At 57.0% G+C, this 16,722-nt stretch overlaps 2 protein-coding genes across 2 annotated transcripts; one reads left to right on the top strand and one right to left on the bottom strand.

Annotated features, from left to right (window-relative positions):
• Nucleotides 1-6: 6 nt before the first annotated feature.
• On the bottom strand, nucleotides 7-2,581 carry LOC117641367 (protein odr-4 homolog). Its single transcript, XM_034378627.1, has 9 exons — nucleotides 2,360-2,581; nucleotides 1,995-2,150; nucleotides 1,708-1,910; nucleotides 1,444-1,612; nucleotides 1,172-1,360; nucleotides 926-1,057; nucleotides 747-831; nucleotides 478-660; nucleotides 7-390 (listed from the first exon to the last, which is right to left on the bottom strand). Exons 1-9 carry the CDS (start codon nucleotides 2,453-2,455, stop codon nucleotides 224-226), a joined length of 1,380 nt encoding a protein of 459 aa, XP_034234518.1. The 5' UTR covers nucleotides 2,456-2,581; the 3' UTR covers nucleotides 7-223.
• Nucleotides 2,582-2,634: 53 nt separating this feature from the next.
• LOC117641357 lies at nucleotides 2,635-4,878 on the top strand. Its single transcript, XM_034378615.1, has 4 exons — nucleotides 2,635-2,998; nucleotides 3,071-3,225; nucleotides 3,309-3,399; nucleotides 3,484-4,878. Exons 1-4 carry the CDS (start codon nucleotides 2,784-2,786, stop codon nucleotides 4,829-4,831), a joined length of 1,809 nt encoding a protein of 602 aa, XP_034234506.1. The 5' UTR covers nucleotides 2,635-2,783; the 3' UTR covers nucleotides 4,832-4,878.
• The last annotated feature ends 11,844 nt before the right edge of the window (nucleotides 4,879-16,722 follow it).

Genomic DNA, 16,722 nt, shown 5'->3' on the forward strand with positions numbered 1-16,722 from the left:
GGCGAGGCGAATTAAAAAAATCGACATTTTATTGGAAAAACAAAAGTTTTGACAAGAAAATGTGCAAAGGGTTATTTTCCTAATATAAAAAGAGCTCAAAAAATTCTTTAACATACAATTAGAATATCCGGAATGCCTTGATATGCACTGGCAAGTGAACACGTACCCTGAAGCCTTGCATCAAGTCATAAAAAACATACAAAATCACATAGTTTGCATTATTCTATTTAGAACTGGAAAGCAGTTGCAGAAGGATTGCGATAAGTGCTGCTACCAGAGCACCAATGCATATAAAAATAACGTAACTGGTCTTCTCTTGAGATGGTGCTGCATCTAGCCTAGACTTGTCACTTGGCTCAATTCCACTCCACTCTAGCCCCACTCCACTATCTGAAAAGAGACAAGCAAACAATAGGAGCTTTTAAACAAGACAATTTTTTTAAATGCGTCATCAAGCTTAAATGAAAGGCATCCTACCTGCCGATATTTCAACATCCTTTTCTACATCTTCCAACTCCAGCTTCAGGTCTAACAACTCTTCTGCAGACACAAGAGCCTCCTCTGGTCCCTCACCAGGGAAAATATAATCTGAGAATGTTACATTGGTAGAAGGCAGCTTGATCATAACTCTCCTTGGTGGATCATGTAAAGTCTCTTGGTCTTCAAAAATAATGTTAAAAGTACAAAGATTAAGTAAGAGTTTATAAAAGCAGGGTGACAACCAAAATACAATAAATTATTAGTACCTTCAGGTGGGTCTTCCTCAACAAGTGAGTCTGCATGCATATGCAACCGTGTTGCAATTGATCTCATAATATCCTGTTTCACAGCCTGCACAAACACAAATTGCATTTAAAGAGGAATCATTTTTAAGTAGTTTTTAAAAAATCCTCGCAATGATTAAAAAAAAAAATCAAAGCCTTACTTTGCAAGCTTCATCAACAGTTGCTTTCTGGTGAACAAACACTCGGCTCACAGGGCTGCCAGTGAAATTCATTATTCCAGCTCCCTTGTTCAATTTCACTCCGGATGGGGTCTTTATATCTACTCCTCCAACCTGATAAATGAGTAAGAAAAATTCAAAAGCGATTTAGAAAGAGCAAGTTTTAAATGGCTTTAGAATGTTCTCTTCTCTGTGCGCTCCAGAAAAGAAAACACAAGAGAAAATTACCATGGGCATGTATAAACTGGCAGAAAGAATATAAGGTTCATCACCACTGCCCTTTGCATTCTTTTTCTTGGAGGATTTGCCCTTTTGGTTCTTGAAGATATTTTCAACCAAATCTTCAGGGTCCATGAGTTCATCAGACAGAGTGCACACTGATTCATTGATTTGGCCATTAACTGCTTTGACCAGAGCCTAGGATGAAAGAGAGGGGATGAAGACCAATGGGAATAATATTTTCATATGAGATGGCTAAGATAGCCAAACACTCAAAGTACCTCCAGTTGGTTCCTTAGTTGTTTTGAAGATTCTTCTTGGCTTAGGTGCTTTACGTAGTTAAGATCTAAAATACACTCAATTTGATTCCAAACAACAGGATTTTTTTGGAACTTCCAGTCAATTGGACGAATGCCTGAACCATCAAGGTCTACTGATCGACAGGCTACCCTGAATTAATTAAATTAGGGACTCAGTAAATTTAGAAAGTTTATCACAGACATAAATGATAAGAATTAAAACATAAAACCTTATTAAGAACTTACAAATTCTTTTGAATGTTCAAATGAAGTATAAGTTTCTCAGATGATGGACTGTCACCGTATAGAGAATTCTTTTGAAGTTCAGTTCGAACATGCCTCAGAATAGAGCGTAGGCGTGAAGCGTTCTGTTGACTTTCGAATGGATCATTTTGTCCAATTAGAAAAAGTCCTAGGACCCACATACCTCCAGGTAACATTCTTGTAACCTAGAAGAAAAAATACATTTAATATTGAAGTACTTCAAACTCAGAGCCTTAACTTAAACTTTCATGAGTAATCACAACACTTACATCACAGGCATGGTTAGCAACCCACGATTCCTTTATTTCTGGCAACAATAAACCTTTCGCAGTTTTGGGCTTCTGTTCATCATCCTTTTCATCCTTCGAACTGTCTGGAGGAGGTATGCGCGCCAGATGAACGACATAATCAATTGCTTTCGAACACTAAGGACCAAAACATGCATAATTAGATGAGTGACATATGCTAGTATTTGGATAATAAATGTTGTCAAAGAAAAATGACGACATGGGGAAATAATGTTTAGTTACTGATCAATTAATATTATTTCAATGGAAAAATTTCACTGCTCAACAGACTAATCTGCTGACACAAAATTTTCTTCAAAAGAAATGTTGACAGTAATGAAACTAACCTGTCCCAAAACGAGTCCAATGACGTATCCTTTGGCAGGGCTATATTGTTTACAGTACGACCAAAGTTGTTCATCCGCCACTACAGATTTACCCATGATGAAGTTCAAGTCATTCAATAAATAAAACAAAATAGGAAAAGAACTTGCACCAAATGTCAACACAGCAACACGGTCAACACGTAGCAGAAGCAGAACAAGTTAAAGGGAGAACAAAAGACGATTCATAGAAGAAACAAATGAATGAAGACGAATCAAAGAAGTACCTGTGAAGAAGAAACAGGAGGACGTAAACAAGCCAAGAAATGAAGCAGAAGCAGAAGTTCAAGAAATTTTGATAGTTTTGCAGACCTCTGTCTAGCTTGAGATCTTTCTTAAAAGTAAAAAGAAATATCTATTTTATTCGGTTGAAGTGTTATTTGCTGTCATGAAATCCAAACTTGACTGTGTGCATTGTGATAAAACGTTTTCTACCTCCTCAAACTTACTGAGACACCACAGAAAAGTTCACAAACTAGAATCTGACACATCTAAGAAAATTTGTCAATGTGATCTATGTGGGAGAAGATTCTCAAGTGTACCCTGTTTAAGACGGCACCAAAGAGATAAACATGCAATCATCAATCTAGTGAAATGTGACAAGTAAGTGAAATGATTCATTGGTTATCATTTGAATCTGTTTGAAAGTAAGGGCCAATATATTTTGTTTACCAGGTGTAAAAGTAGTTTCCGATCCACTACAAAATATGATGCACATTTGCAGTCATGCCATTTGGTGAAAGCAGTGAAAAATACACTTATCGAAGCCCACCCCACACACTCTGCGGAAAGCACGAAGGAATCTTCCGAGAATTCCTTAGGAAAACAAGGTTTGTCAGGGCTAAACTTCAGTTAAAATTTTAAGAGTACTCATATGTGTTTCCAATATATAATCCATTATTTGTACTTGCAGATGGCCTAGTAGTAGATTGTGATGTGAAGAAACAGGAAGGAAGTTTGGAAATTTCTGAAAATCAGCAACCTTCTGTATCTACAAACCACAGGTAAAGCAAATCTAACTACACTCGTATTTTTAATTATCTTATAATGAATACTTTCACCTCTTAAATAAAATATTCAATTTTCAGGGATGCAATTGCATGTAAAAAGTGTTTGCTGACTTTCAAAAGAAAGTCATATTTATTTGCTCATGTCATCAAATGCAAGGGGCCAAAAAAATTAAAAACATGTCCCATATCTGATGGCTGCCATTTCAAATACAGACTGAACAGTACCCTTAGAACACATTTGAAGAGTGTTCATGACTGTGATTTTGAGCCGGAGATGCAGTGCAAGAAATGTTTGCTCACTTTCGTGCGGCCAAGTACTCTAAGTGAACACGTTAAAATGTGCAAAGGGCCACCTAGTAAAAAGTTGTTGACATGTCCTGTTTCTACTGATTGCCATTTCAGAGCTCGATTTAAACATACAATTACGTTACATTTGAAAAAAATGCACAATTTTGACATTGATCCGCCACGTGAGATGAAATTTAGAAACTGGGATGAATTCATGGCATGGAAGAAGAAAGAAGAAGAATCATCTGGGTTTTGTTTTACCAGCCAATCAGGCATGAAGAATGGTAAGAGCTTCTTCTATTGTCAAAAGGATGGTACTGACAAACCTCATACAAGCATGCCCCGCAAAACAAAGAGAACTTTAAAGAAAGGACGGGTAAAAACTGGTGCTTTCTGTAGTGCTTACATCCGGTTCACTATTAATAGTGATGATACAGTTTCTGTGAGATACATTCCTACACATTCTCATCTAGTGGAAAACATTGCGGATGAAGTCAGCTCTACAAACAATGATCAGGACACTATGGAAGCCATATGTGACACAGAACTGGAACCGGGAGTTGATGTTGAAGGTGCAGAAATTTTTTTACCAAATGTGAACTGTGAAATGGGTGCTGATGAAGCTGTTCCTGAGGTCAGTGCAGATATAACGATTGCCTCAATTACAGCTACCGAAGCTAATAAAAGTTTCGGATTCAAGGTCCATGAAGATGAAATGGTTACTGTTCTTTATCTGACCTCAGAGTCTGAGGAGTTACCTGAAGGCATCTTTGAATATGTAAATTCCACCACGTCCGATGGCATTCATGACACAGCTGTAATTGAAATTGACTCTGCAGACACTCTTTGCTCAGAAATGTTTGTTATGGATGATACAACTTCAAACAAGAGTAACTGTGCTGACGAGTCAACTGTAGCTGCTGTAATAGAAATAAGTAATTCCCAACCTGCCAATTCTGAGGTGGCTCCCACCCCTGATAAAACAATTTGGAGAGAAAAAATTAAGTCAGCAACAGAGGACATATTAACTTTGTTAGAAAATGACGCTGTGGAAGAGAGGGTATTGTCTTCCGTTCTGCAGTCTTTACAAACGTGTAGAAACCAAATAAAAGGTGAAATAAATTCTTCAACACCCTAACAAAAAATTGTAATCAAAATATACAAAATAAATATTTTTTTATTGAACAGTGAAGTTTTTGTGCCTGTTAACTTCCCGCCATCCCTTTCCAAAGAGCGAAAACTTGCTGCACTGCGCCACGCTGAAATAAATTTCTCACTCAGAAGCAGCAGCCCAGCGGACACGCCTGCTGGTTGGGTGGCCTACCCGCACGGCGGCGTTCTTCATCCGGCCGCGCGCTGAGGCTGCGCGGTAGCGAGGCGCAAACCGCACCCGCGGCGCCGAGTAAGTCGGCGAAGTCGGTTACGCCGAGCTGGGCCTGAGCGCGGAGCGGAGTGTGCATTTGCGTGAGGAGTGGGCAGCGAGCACGTGCATGCATGTTTGGGGTCAGCAGCCTTGCATGGGATTCGCTGAGCGCCTCGCCGAGACGCGGACGGGACGCGGACGGGACGCGGCGGTCGTGGCTGGAGGAGCACGGAGCATGGCGCCTGCCTGCACTGCATGGAAGGAGCGCTCTGCCAACCTCGAGAAGGCTGTCGCCATGGCCAACACCACTGTGCTACCAATGTAGCCCCTTGAAAATAAAAATTTAAATCAAAATAAATTTTGCAGTTCTGGCAGGAGGAAACACAGAAGTCAAACAGTGAAAATGCGACCTTTTTTCGGTCAATCTGTAAATACGTTGTAAGCTTATTCTGTCAGGTAGTTTTCGGCGCTGCCTTGTCAAACGCGACTGTCACAAAGCCACCACTAAGGAGGGCTTGGTCTAGTGTGTGAGTGCCCATGAGGTGAGGCCAGCCGTCACCGTCGCTCCGCGGCAAGGCTCGGCAAGGCGAGGCTAGGCGCGCCTTGCGACCGTGAAGTCGACACCACCCCGCCGGGCCGGGCCGGGCCGGGCCCTGATCCGCTCCGGACACCCACACCTACAGGAACACGCTAATCCTAGTCGGTAACCAGCACCTGTCCGATCAGTCCGATCCGTTCGGTTCCGAATCACACCATCCAGGGACGAACGGCACACCGTGGCACACCGCCATGCCGCAGTCCACACCCTCAGCAGGCGCAGCATTCACGTTTTCCAAATTCCAAAATTTCCGAAAATGTTTGTTTTGTAGAGTTTATGGACCGTTTCGCAAGACTGCACCGACACCCGGTCAAGATCAGAGCTCAGAGCACACATTAAAAGATCGCACGGCACATGAGGAGGGAAGCTGATTACAAGGAAGGCTTCTTGTTTTTTTTGCTGCGCCATCACTGGGCTTTAATAACTTGGCTGTGCGTCGTTGCCGCCGCTCGGATGGTACGCTCGATTCCCTTTTACCTCTCATTCCGCGAGTCATATTTCTTCCCTGATTACTACTGCCTGCTCCCTTCCCTTCCCCGTTTGGAAACGATGCCAAGTTCAGCCGGCGCCGCCACGCCGCCGTCCCTCGCAGCGCTAAGTGCACGCACGAAGCCCGAAGGCCCATTGCCGCACTGGCCGGCCCGGGCATGCTCATGCCCATGCCCATCCCGACCAGCCCAGCCGGACGATTAAACCGAAACATTGGAAAGAGACTCGCGAGATAAGGAGCCTCGCACGCCGGCAGGCCGACTGCGAACAGCTGTTCCGTCGCCCTGTCTCTGTCGCACTCATGGTGCGCCCTGTAGGCCCGTAGAGGTGCGAGAGAGACAGAGCGACTGTTTGGCGTCGGCCGGCCGACAGTCCGAGGCGTACCCAGTCATTAAAGGTCGGAGGGCCTTGCGTTTGCCTTTGCCTTTGCCTTTGCCTCATTGCCTCGCACGGCAGTGGCGTGGCAGTGCCGTGGCAGTGGCGTGGCAGTGCCGGCATCCTTCCCTTCGGTTTGGATGGCTCGGCCGGCGCGGCCCTAAGGCGGTCTCGGACAGAGTGCTGCGAAGGACGCGACGCGGCGCCCGGCACGCGGCCTGCACGCGGCACGCGGCCTGCACGCGGCCAGGTGGCCGAACACGCGGAACACGCGGAAGGACGAGGACCGCGCCGAACCGCGCCTCCGGCAGTCCGCGGCGCCGCGCCGCCACCAAGCCCACCAAGCCCACCCACTTAACAGACTTGCCCGAATTAAAGGCGCCGTGTGTGTTCCGAGTCGTTCCCAGTGCACCGCCAACTGGGCCACGGCTTCGCCTTCGCCTTCGCCTTCGCTCCGCCCGAAGGCAGCCGACGGCGGCCGAAGGAAGGCCGTGGTCCTTCCCTTGGCGCTTCCCCGAGCGGCGAGCGGTGAAATCGGGATGTCGCGCGTCGCCTTGCCTCGCCTTGCCGCGTGCCGACGGCGTGGTCACTTCGGTGCCGGACAGGCGGTGCAGTGGCGGTACGCGGTACGCGGTGCGCTGGCGGCGCGGCGACCCCGGCCCTTGTTCGGCCCCGCGGCGCGGCGGCATGGTGCGGAGGCCAGGGATGCCTCTGCGGCTGTGCCTGGCTCTGCGGCTCTGCGGCTAGAGCCACACATTACCATAGAAAGGGTGCGGCGGCTCGCAGGCGCACCGGGTGCGACGGAGACAGCGACAGAGACCGGCGTCGAGGAAGAAAACGCGGCGCCCTCGCCTGACCGGCCCGTCGGAAAACACCGACCGCTCACAGTGGACCAGAAGACCGCTGGAGGCGGCCGTCTTTCTACACGCGTTTTGAGCTTCAGAGTCGCTAAATGGGACTCGAACCGAACGTGTGACCCCACTAATGGATTGCTCAGCGAACGAGGAATCCAATGGTGGGGTCACACGTTCGGTTCGAGTCGCATTTAGCGACTCTGGAGCTCAAAACCCGTCCGGGATTTGGGCCGCCTCCGCGGTGTTCTGACCCACTGTGGGCCACGCTGCAGTAAAGGATCTCGGCTGCCTACCCGCCCGGCGCGGCGAGGCGCGGCCGGAACGGGACGTGCCGCACGCCGCGCGAGGCGGATCAGGGAGGCGACAGCGAGGCAACGCGCGCGGAAAGAAAAGCCAAAGCGTCCGGCATGGCGGTCAGGCGCGGACGGCGGACCGGCCGCGGACGAGGGTGTCGACCTTCGCGGCGGGACGCGGCGCGGCGCGGCGCTTCGGCCTGGCCAAGTTATGCGCCCCGCCAGCAGGCTGATTCCGAGAGTCGCTTTCGTCGCTCTGTCTCCCTCGCACTCATGGGGCGTCCCGTGTAGGTGCGAGAGAGACATAGCGACGAAAACGGCTCTCGGAATCAGTCTGCAGGCCGCCTGCAGTCCGCGGGGAACCGGTGGCGCCACCTACGGGTGCCTACCGGCCAGGCCGCCGTCGACCGGACCGCGCTGCCGCGCTGCAGTCGGCGCCCCGCGGACGTCCGTGACGTTGTGGCGGGATAAATGTCACTGCACACACAAAAAAACGCCGGGAACTTGAAATGAGGAAAAGTAGAAAAGTGATGACGTTTTGAACGACTCTCGGTGGCGGCGCTGGGGCGCTGGGGCACTGGCCACTGGCCGCGCCCGCACTGGGGCAGCGGCGCGCGGCGTTCACCGCCACCTTTTCGCGAGGCGGATAACACCGGTGGATATGCACGCCTGTGTCATTACGGCGCACCGGCCTTCACCCAAATACGGCTCCGGTGCGGCGCGCACGCGGACGGACCGACTGGCACGCCACGCCACGCCACGGCGCGGCACGGCACGGCGCGGCACGGCACTCGTGCGCCGCGGGCTGCATCGCGCGGGTGGGGCATTTCGGCGGCGTGACGGAGGCGTGACCCAGCAGGCTGCTTCCGAGAGTCGCCCTCGTCTCTCTGTCTCTCTCACACTCATGGGTCGTTCCGTATCGACGAGAGAGACAGAGCGACGAAAACGACTCTCGGGATGATTCCGAAGCCCCACTTCCGGCGTTCCGCGAACGACGGGCGCCGCGATGAGCTGGCCGCCACGCCGCCACGGAGCCGGCCGCGTAGCAGGTGGCATCCCGGCCGCCCCGTGGAGGCCCGTCCGCGGCCTTCAGGGCCTTCAGGGCTGCCCGCAGCATCTGTTCCCTGGAAGGGGCGGCTGATTCAACGACTCCGCGACTGGCACTGCGTCGCTATAGCACTGGCACGAGATACTGGGTGCCGTATGCCGCGCCACGCAGTGCTACGCAGTGCTATAGTATACGCAGTGGGTGCCAGCAGCAGACCCACGCCAGCAACGCACCGACTCAATGCCGCCGCGCAGCGCGTGTGTCATCGCAGCACAGTGGGCCAGAAGACCGGTGGAGGCGGTCAAAAGTCTAGACGCGTTTTGAGCTCCAGAGTCGCTAGACGGGACTCGAACCGAAAGTGTGACCCCACCAATGGATTCCTCGTTCGGAGAGCAATCCATTGGTGGGGTCACACGTTCGGTTCGAGTCCCATTTGGCGACTCTGGAGCTCAAAACACGTTTAGAGTTTTGGCCGCCTACCGGTCTTCTGGCGCACTGCGAGACGCACTCGCTTGTCCGCGTGCAGGATGCGGGCGCGACTGGCATGACGCTCGTGGCTGCGCCAGGCTTGGCCAGGCTCCGGCGGGCCGGCCTGGAGGGCACGGAGCAGGACGGCGGCGTCTGGGCAGCGCCCGGGCGTCCCTGAACTGACCATGCTGCACGCCGCGGCACGCTGCACGCCGCATGCAGCCAGCGGAACGGGACCGCCGCGCCCCGCCACCCCTTTCACGACGCACTGCGGCGAACTGCAGCCATTTCGGAAGAGTAGTCTCGGCGCTCCGTCTCTCTCGCACCCCCACGAGCGCGACGGGACGGCGAGGCAGAGCCACCCTGCAGCACGCCCACAAACAAAGCGTCATCCATCATGGCGCATCATGGCGATGCGACGGGGCAACGCTTAGCTACGCGTCGCCCGGAGTCAGAGTCGGGCCCGAGCAGCTCGACGATCAGTCAGAGTTGTTGAAGCGTTCGAACTGCTGCAGCAGAGTAACGCCACACGGCACTGTGGGCCCGACAGTGGACTCGAATCATACGTGTGAGGGTGCAGGGGGTTTCCCGCCGAAAGAGGAATCCGTAGATACTCTCATGGGGCTGAATCAAGTCCCATTCGTGGAATCCACAGAATTATTGAAAACGATCCAGTGTAATGTCCACCAGTGCTCGGGCTGATTCAGCCACCAGCAGAGCAGACAACCACGGTTCGACTCCTCGTCTCACAGTGGGCCAGAAGACCGGTGGAGGTGACCATAATTCTAGACGCATTTTGAGGTCCAGAGTCTCTAACCCCATCAATGGATTGCTCTCCGGACGAGGAATCCATGGGTGGGGTCAGACGTTCGGTTCGAGTTCCATTTAGCGACCCTGGAGCTCAAAACGCGTCTTGAGTTTTGGCCGCCTCCACCGGTCCTCTGCCCCATTTTGTGCCTTCCTCCTCGGTGCGCGGCGCGGAGCTGTCCGCCGATTTGCCGTTGGCACTTTCTACGATTAGGCCTAATAATAGCGGCGGCCGGCGGCCCCCACACTGCGGCGCGGCGTGCCGGGCGTGGCGGTGCGGCGGTGCGGCGGCATAGCAGGCAAGGACGTTCGTCGATCTTTGCGGCGCGCTGGAGGGTCTGGAGGGGGGTGTGTTTGTATGCGGACGAGGGGACGAGGGGCGTGCGGAAGGAGACTGCCCCCTCCACGCCGCGTCCGGCCGCCCCGCCCCGCCCCGCCCCGCCCCGCCCCGCCCCGCCCCGCCCCGCCACGCCGGAGTCCCACTGACCAACAGCCAGCAGTCCCGCGTGCCGGTGGCCGGCTGCCTCGTGACCGGGCCGCGCCACGCCGCGCGGGGGGCACCGCCCCCGCCGGCGTTGAACAAAACACGGTTCGAATAAACACTTACTGTTTACGAGTCACTTTTTGACAAGAAACCGCGCGTTGGTGCTTTGTCGGCGTGGCCTCGGAGACTTACCGAACAACGCGGTCAAGGCCGGATCGACCGACAACGCGTGTAGCGCGCGGCGTCAGCGCGGCGTCAGCGCGCAGCCCTTCCGAGGGGAAAAATAAATGGCGCGCGTCCTTGGGGTTCCGTCCGTCCAGCCGGTCCGCGCCGCGCGCCACGCCACTGCCAGCGCATCCCGGGCACATCCTTCCTCCCCGCCACGCCACTGCCAGCGCATCCCGGGCACATCCTTCCTCCCCGCCACGCCACTGCCAGCGCATCCCGGGCACATCCTTCCTCCCCGCCACGCCACTGCCAGCGCATCCCGGGCACATCCTTCCTCCCCGCCACGCCACTGCCAGCGCATCCCGGGCACCTCCTTCCTCCCCGCCACGCCACTGCCAGCGCATCCCGGGCACATCCTTCCTCCCCGCCACGCCACTGCCAGCGCATCCCGGGCACCTCCTTCCTCCCCGCCACGCCACTGCCAGCGCATCCCGGGCACATCCTTCCTCCCCGCCACGCCACTGCCAGCGCATCCCGGGCACATCCTTCCTCCCCGCCACGCCACTGCCAGCGCATCCCGGGCACATCCTTCCTCCCCGCCACGCCACTGCCAGCGCATCCCGGGCACATCCTTCCTCCCCGCCACGCCACTGCCAGCGCATCCCGGGCACATCCTTCCTCCCCGCCACGCCACTGCCAGCGCATCCCGGGCACATCCTTCCTCCCCGCCACGCCACTGCCAGCGCATCCCGGGCACCTCCTTCCTCCCCGCCACGCCACTGCCAGCGCATCCCGGGCACATCCTTCCTCCCCGCCACGCCACTGCCAGCGCATCCCGGGCACATCCTTCCTCCCCGCCACGCCACTGCCAGCGCATCCCGGGCACATCCTTCCTCCCCGCCACGCCACTGCCAGCGCATCCCGGGCACATCCTTCCTCCCCGCCACGCCACTGCCAGCGCATCCCGGGCACATCCTTCCTCCCCGCCACGCCACTGCCAGCGCATCCCGGGCACATCCTTCCTCCCCGCCACGCCACTGCCAGCGCATCCCGGGCACATCCTTCCTCCCCGCCACGCCACTGCCAGCGCATCCCGGGCACCTCCTTCCTCCCCGCCACGCCACTGCCAGCGCATCCCGGGCACATCCTTCCTCCCCGCCACGCCACTGCCAGCGCATCCCGGGCACATCCTTCCTCCCCGCCACGCCACTGCCAGCGCATCCCGGGCACATCCTTCCTCCCCGCCACGCCACTGCCAGCGCATCCCGGGCACATCCTTCCTCCCCGCCACGCCACGCCGCCGTCCAGATGCATCCTAATGAAGCGAGGCGAAGGGCGGACGCCGGGCTCGTCGATAACGCCACCACGCCACTGCAGTGCCGGTGCCGTTTTCCGCCGCGCGAACGCATATCACGCAGCACGCAGCGCCCCTGGGGACAAATGTAACAACCGCCTACGGCTGCCTCCGCCTTCTCCGCCTCGCCGCCGTGATGCCGCCGTCAGCGAACGCCACACGGCCAGCCAGCCGCCACAAAGGCACCCCGTGACGTCACCCCGCGTCGCCGTGACGTCTGCCAGTCGATACCGCGAAGCGTTCGCGAGCGTGACGCGGACCGGAAACGGACCGGAACAACGCCACCTCGCGCAGCATCCAGCAGTCCGGAGTCCGGCCGGAGAGTCCGGCCGAGTCCGGCGTCGGCAGCGTGACGCAGGCGGCCTGGCCACGGCCCGGCCTGGCAGACGGCCATCTTCGTGGAATCTCCTCGGAACGGGGAGCAGGCCGGGCAGGCCGCGCAGGCTGCAGGGGAGGGGGTCGGTGGCACTGAACCTGGTGACAAAACGCGCAGGTGTTCGCGGAGGAAGCGCCAAGGAAATAAAAGGAAATTGATGAAGCGAGTTTCGGCCGTGGCCGCGGCGTGGCGTGGCGCGGCCTGGCCTACCCTCCGGAAGAAAAGGAAAGGGAGGAAGGACGCGTCCTAAAGTGCGCGCGGCCTCGGCGCCAACGGCGAATAAATTAGCGGGCGGGCGGACGACGGACCGACGGACGAACAGACAGACAGACAGACAGACAGACAGACAGACAGACAGACAGACAGACAGACAGACAGACAGACACGCTGCGTGCGGTGCTGGAACGGAACGGAGGGCCCTTCCCTCATTAGTCGAATGCAGAGGGGATGCGCCGACAACAGGATGGCCGTGTTTGTCGCCGGACGGCTTGGCCGGTGTGGCCGGCGTACCCGCGTCCGTGACCCAGTGGCAGTGGACACCGGGCAGCCGTCGCCACCGTCACCGCCGCGCAGCCTCGTGGACTCTCCGCGCGCCTCTCCGCCATTCCGGAAATTTTTGAATTTTCCCGCGCGTGCCTCGGCGACGCGGTGACGCGGTGGTGACGTGGCGGTGACGCAAGACCTGGAATCCAAGATCCACGCCGTGTCTTTCCACCCGGTGATCTATAGCGGAGGCAGCGCGGCGCCCCGGAGTGCTGCGGCCGGCCTACCTAGGGCCTAGGGCGCCTGCACTGCAAAGGGTAGGCCAGTCCGCCGCACACGCCTGTGTCTATTGTCTACCTCCCAGGCGGCCCGAACGCCTGCACTGCAAAGGGTAGGCCAGCCCGCCGCACACGCCTGTGTCTATTGTCTACCTCCCAGGCGGCCCGAACGCCTGCACTGCAAAGGGTAGGCCAGCCCGCCGCACACGCCTGTGTCTATTGTCTACCTCCCAGGCGGCCCGAACGCCTGCACTGCAAAGGGTAGGCCAGCCCGCCGCACACGCCTGTGTCTATCGCCTACCTCCCAGGCGGCCCGAACGCCTGCACTGCAAAGGGTAGGCCAGCCCGCCGCACACGCCTGTGTCTATCGCCTACCTCCCAGGCGGCCCGAACGCCTGCACTGCAAAGGGTAGGCCAGCCCGCCGCACACGCCTGTGTCTATCGCCTACCTCCCAGGCGGCCCGAACGCCTGCACTGCAAAGGGTAGGCCAGCCCGCAGTGCACACCAGCACGACGACGGTGTCTACCTCCCAGGCGCTTCGGCTACCAAACAACTCCTTTCTGACGCGGTCCTCGCGGTCCTTGGCGCGTCCCTTGGGACCCGGATCTCCCCTTTGCGTCGTCTGCCCAAGGCGGGGCTGTCGGCCGGGTCAAGTTCGGCGGCCGGGGTCGCCCGGGCTGGCGATGGTGGCGGGAGGCGGGCGCGCGGTGCAAGGGTCGCCCAGGGCGCGCCAGGGCACGCGAAGAATGATGTCTTGTTCTGCAACAACAATGCGCACGCCCCTGTCAGTCGGCGTTGCAGAACATCTGCTTCGGGCAGGGCCTGCAGCGAGGCCTGCAGGGGCAGGCGGGCGGCCGTCATGGCGCCGCGGTGGCATTTGGCGCGTCGCTCGGCACCAAGACGGTGTTGATGGCGGCGCCGAACGACGCGCGCCCCGCCCGCCCTTCTCCTCGACGGCGTCCTTCTGCGGACCGTCACCTCGCTGCTTCGCTCATCGAGAGGGGCTCGGACAGTCGGACACACGCCGCGGCGCGCCGCGGTATGTCGAGGATGCGACCCAATGGATGCAAACAATCGCACTCGTTGGCGCTCGTTGGCAAGCCTGGCGTCTCCCCTGGCTTGTCCGCGCGGACTGCGCGGACTGCACATGCACCGCACGCCCCGGCACGGCGGTACGGCACTGCCAACCTATGAATACCAAACGGGCTACACAGCGCGGCTCTGGCCGTGACGAAAAAAAATAGCAATGGTCGGGCTGGGGTGCGGCCCAATATTCCGTTTCCGCCACGAAACAGCAGTAAAGATTTCCACGGTTTTCGGCTCGCGCTAGCTGAACTCGAAACGAGTTTCACGACGCGGTGACGTGCCACGCGGAAGCTGCCCCGCTGAGGGGCTCATCTCGAAGCATCAGCGAAAGCACGTAGAGAACACAACTGGGCCAAGGATTCGCCCTAAAGGATACACGGAAGCGGCACACTGGATCGGCCCAGCCCAGCCCTGGCCGCCCCAAGCAGGCCCGCCCCGCCCCGCCCCGCCCCATCCTCAGCACGGCGCCGCGACGCCTCACCGAAACTAAGCGGCCGATGCACGACGCCGTCCTCGTGTTGTTGTTGGCATTAATTTTCATCGGCGTGCATTAATTGTCTTGGCCCTGGCCGGCAGAAAATACCGCACCGCCGCGCACCGCGAGTCCCCGCTGAAAACAACAATATCGACAACAGCAAAAGAAGGCGGTGATCAAAAGGAGAATATCGTTGAGAAGGGATCACTTCGGCGGCCGTCGCGCGGAGGGGGAAGGGGGGGGGGGGTCGCTTTGCTTTGCGCTTATACACACACGGCGGCTGGTCTTTTCTTTGGTCCGTTGGCTTCGGAGGCTGATCAAGCAGCAGTTGGGCAAAAAACGCGCTGCTAACAAGGTTGCTGGAGATTAACATTGGCCACTTTTTAGCCCCCGTATACGGCGCATGGCGTGGCGTGGCGGGGCGTGGCGGGGCGTGGCGCCCCAGTGAGGCCTCACACCCACTACACCGGCGGCGTGGCGCACGGCGCGCTGGCACGCTGATCCCAGAAGCACGAGCGCGGCCGAGCCGACGGACAATCGGCCGGAGTATTGCCTATTGCTCGCACGGACTGCGGCTTTAAGGGCTCTAAATCTCGGCAGACACTAACGGCCTCAGTGCCCCCACCCCCACCCCCACTCAGCTCCAAAACCACATATGCTGTTCGCTGCAGGCTACCAATTAGTTGCTGTGCTATCAAATCATTAAAATAGTATAAAGAGAACAAAAACAGCGTGGGTGCTGCTGGACAGTTCCGGGCCCGCGTGCACGGCCTGCACGCAGGCGAGGAGAGGAGAGATCCCCCTGAACTTTGTCTGCGAGGCGCGAGATTGAGTCCTCCGCCGCGGTGGCATTTGCGTGCGGTGGGACGGACGAACGGAACGTGCCGGCCGCGCCTGCAGTGGGCTCCGGTTCCAGTGGTCTCCAGTTCCAGTGGGCTCCAGCTCCAGTGGGCTCCAGTGGGCTCCGGCAAGGACGCGGCTGTCACCGGCTGGAGAAAACGAGAGCCATTCGCACAAACAAGAGGACGCGCTGGACCCCTTCGTCCGTCACGGGGAGCTTGTTAGGCGGCGCGTTCGGATGCTGCGCCGCCTGCCCCGCTCCGCCAGCCGCCCTCTCACTTAGTTCCGCCGCGCGCTGCGGCCCCAGGGGTCGCTGCGGTCAGACAGTATTGCGCCATCCCTGGACTGGACAAGCAGGGCACAGTGGGCCAGAAGACCGGCGACGGGGGCCAAAATTCGAGACGCGTTTTGAGCTCCAGAGTCGCTAAATGGGACTCGAACTGAACGTGTGACCCCACCAATGGATTGCTCTCCGAACGCTATGGGTGGGGTCACACGTCTGGTTAGCGACTCTGGAGCTCAAAACGCGCCTAGAATGTCGGCCGCCCCAGTCTTATGGCACACTGTGCAGGGGAGCAGAAACACTGGTAAAGCAATGACCGGGAAATTAGTTTCTCGCTGAGTGCGTTCTAGATCCGTGCGTGCCCACACTCCCTCACCCTTGGCTCCGCAAGCTCCAGCCGCCGCCGTCAGAGACGTGAGATGATTGGTTTCCCGAGTGAGACAGCCCCCTGTCGCTCGTTTTCCCGTTATGACGCTGGACGGAGCGCGCGACTGTACTATCGCGAGCCGCTTCGATAGTATCGATAGCCGGTCGTTATTCGGGCGCCGTTTTGTAGTTTTACTGTTGGGTTGGCAGGCCTTGCTCTTGCCTGCATGGCCGCCGTGCGCCGCGGCGCTGCCTTTACCGGATGCATACCCAGGCGCCGCTCCGGACGCAGCGCAGCGCAGCGCAGCGCGGAGCTCTCCAGACATGGCCGGAAGACAATCGCCGCGCCGATTCAAAAGTGGCGCGCGCCGTGCCAAGACAGTCAAGGCGGCGTTCTAGGCGCGGATACGTTGCAGGCGTCGTTCAAATCGCAGAAACAAACGCGCGCCAAACATAAAACCATTGATTGATTGGAAGTGGTGCACTGCATGCGGCCTGCGGCGTGCCCTCGGTGTCTTTTTTCAACCTTCGGGGTGTAAT

Source organism: Thrips palmi, unplaced genomic scaffold (assembly GCF_012932325.1).
Source record: "Thrips palmi isolate BJ-2018 unplaced genomic scaffold, TpBJ-2018v1 HiC_scaffold_1, whole genome shotgun sequence".
Taxonomy (NCBI): Eukaryota; Metazoa; Arthropoda; class Insecta; order Thysanoptera; family Thripidae; genus Thrips; species Thrips palmi.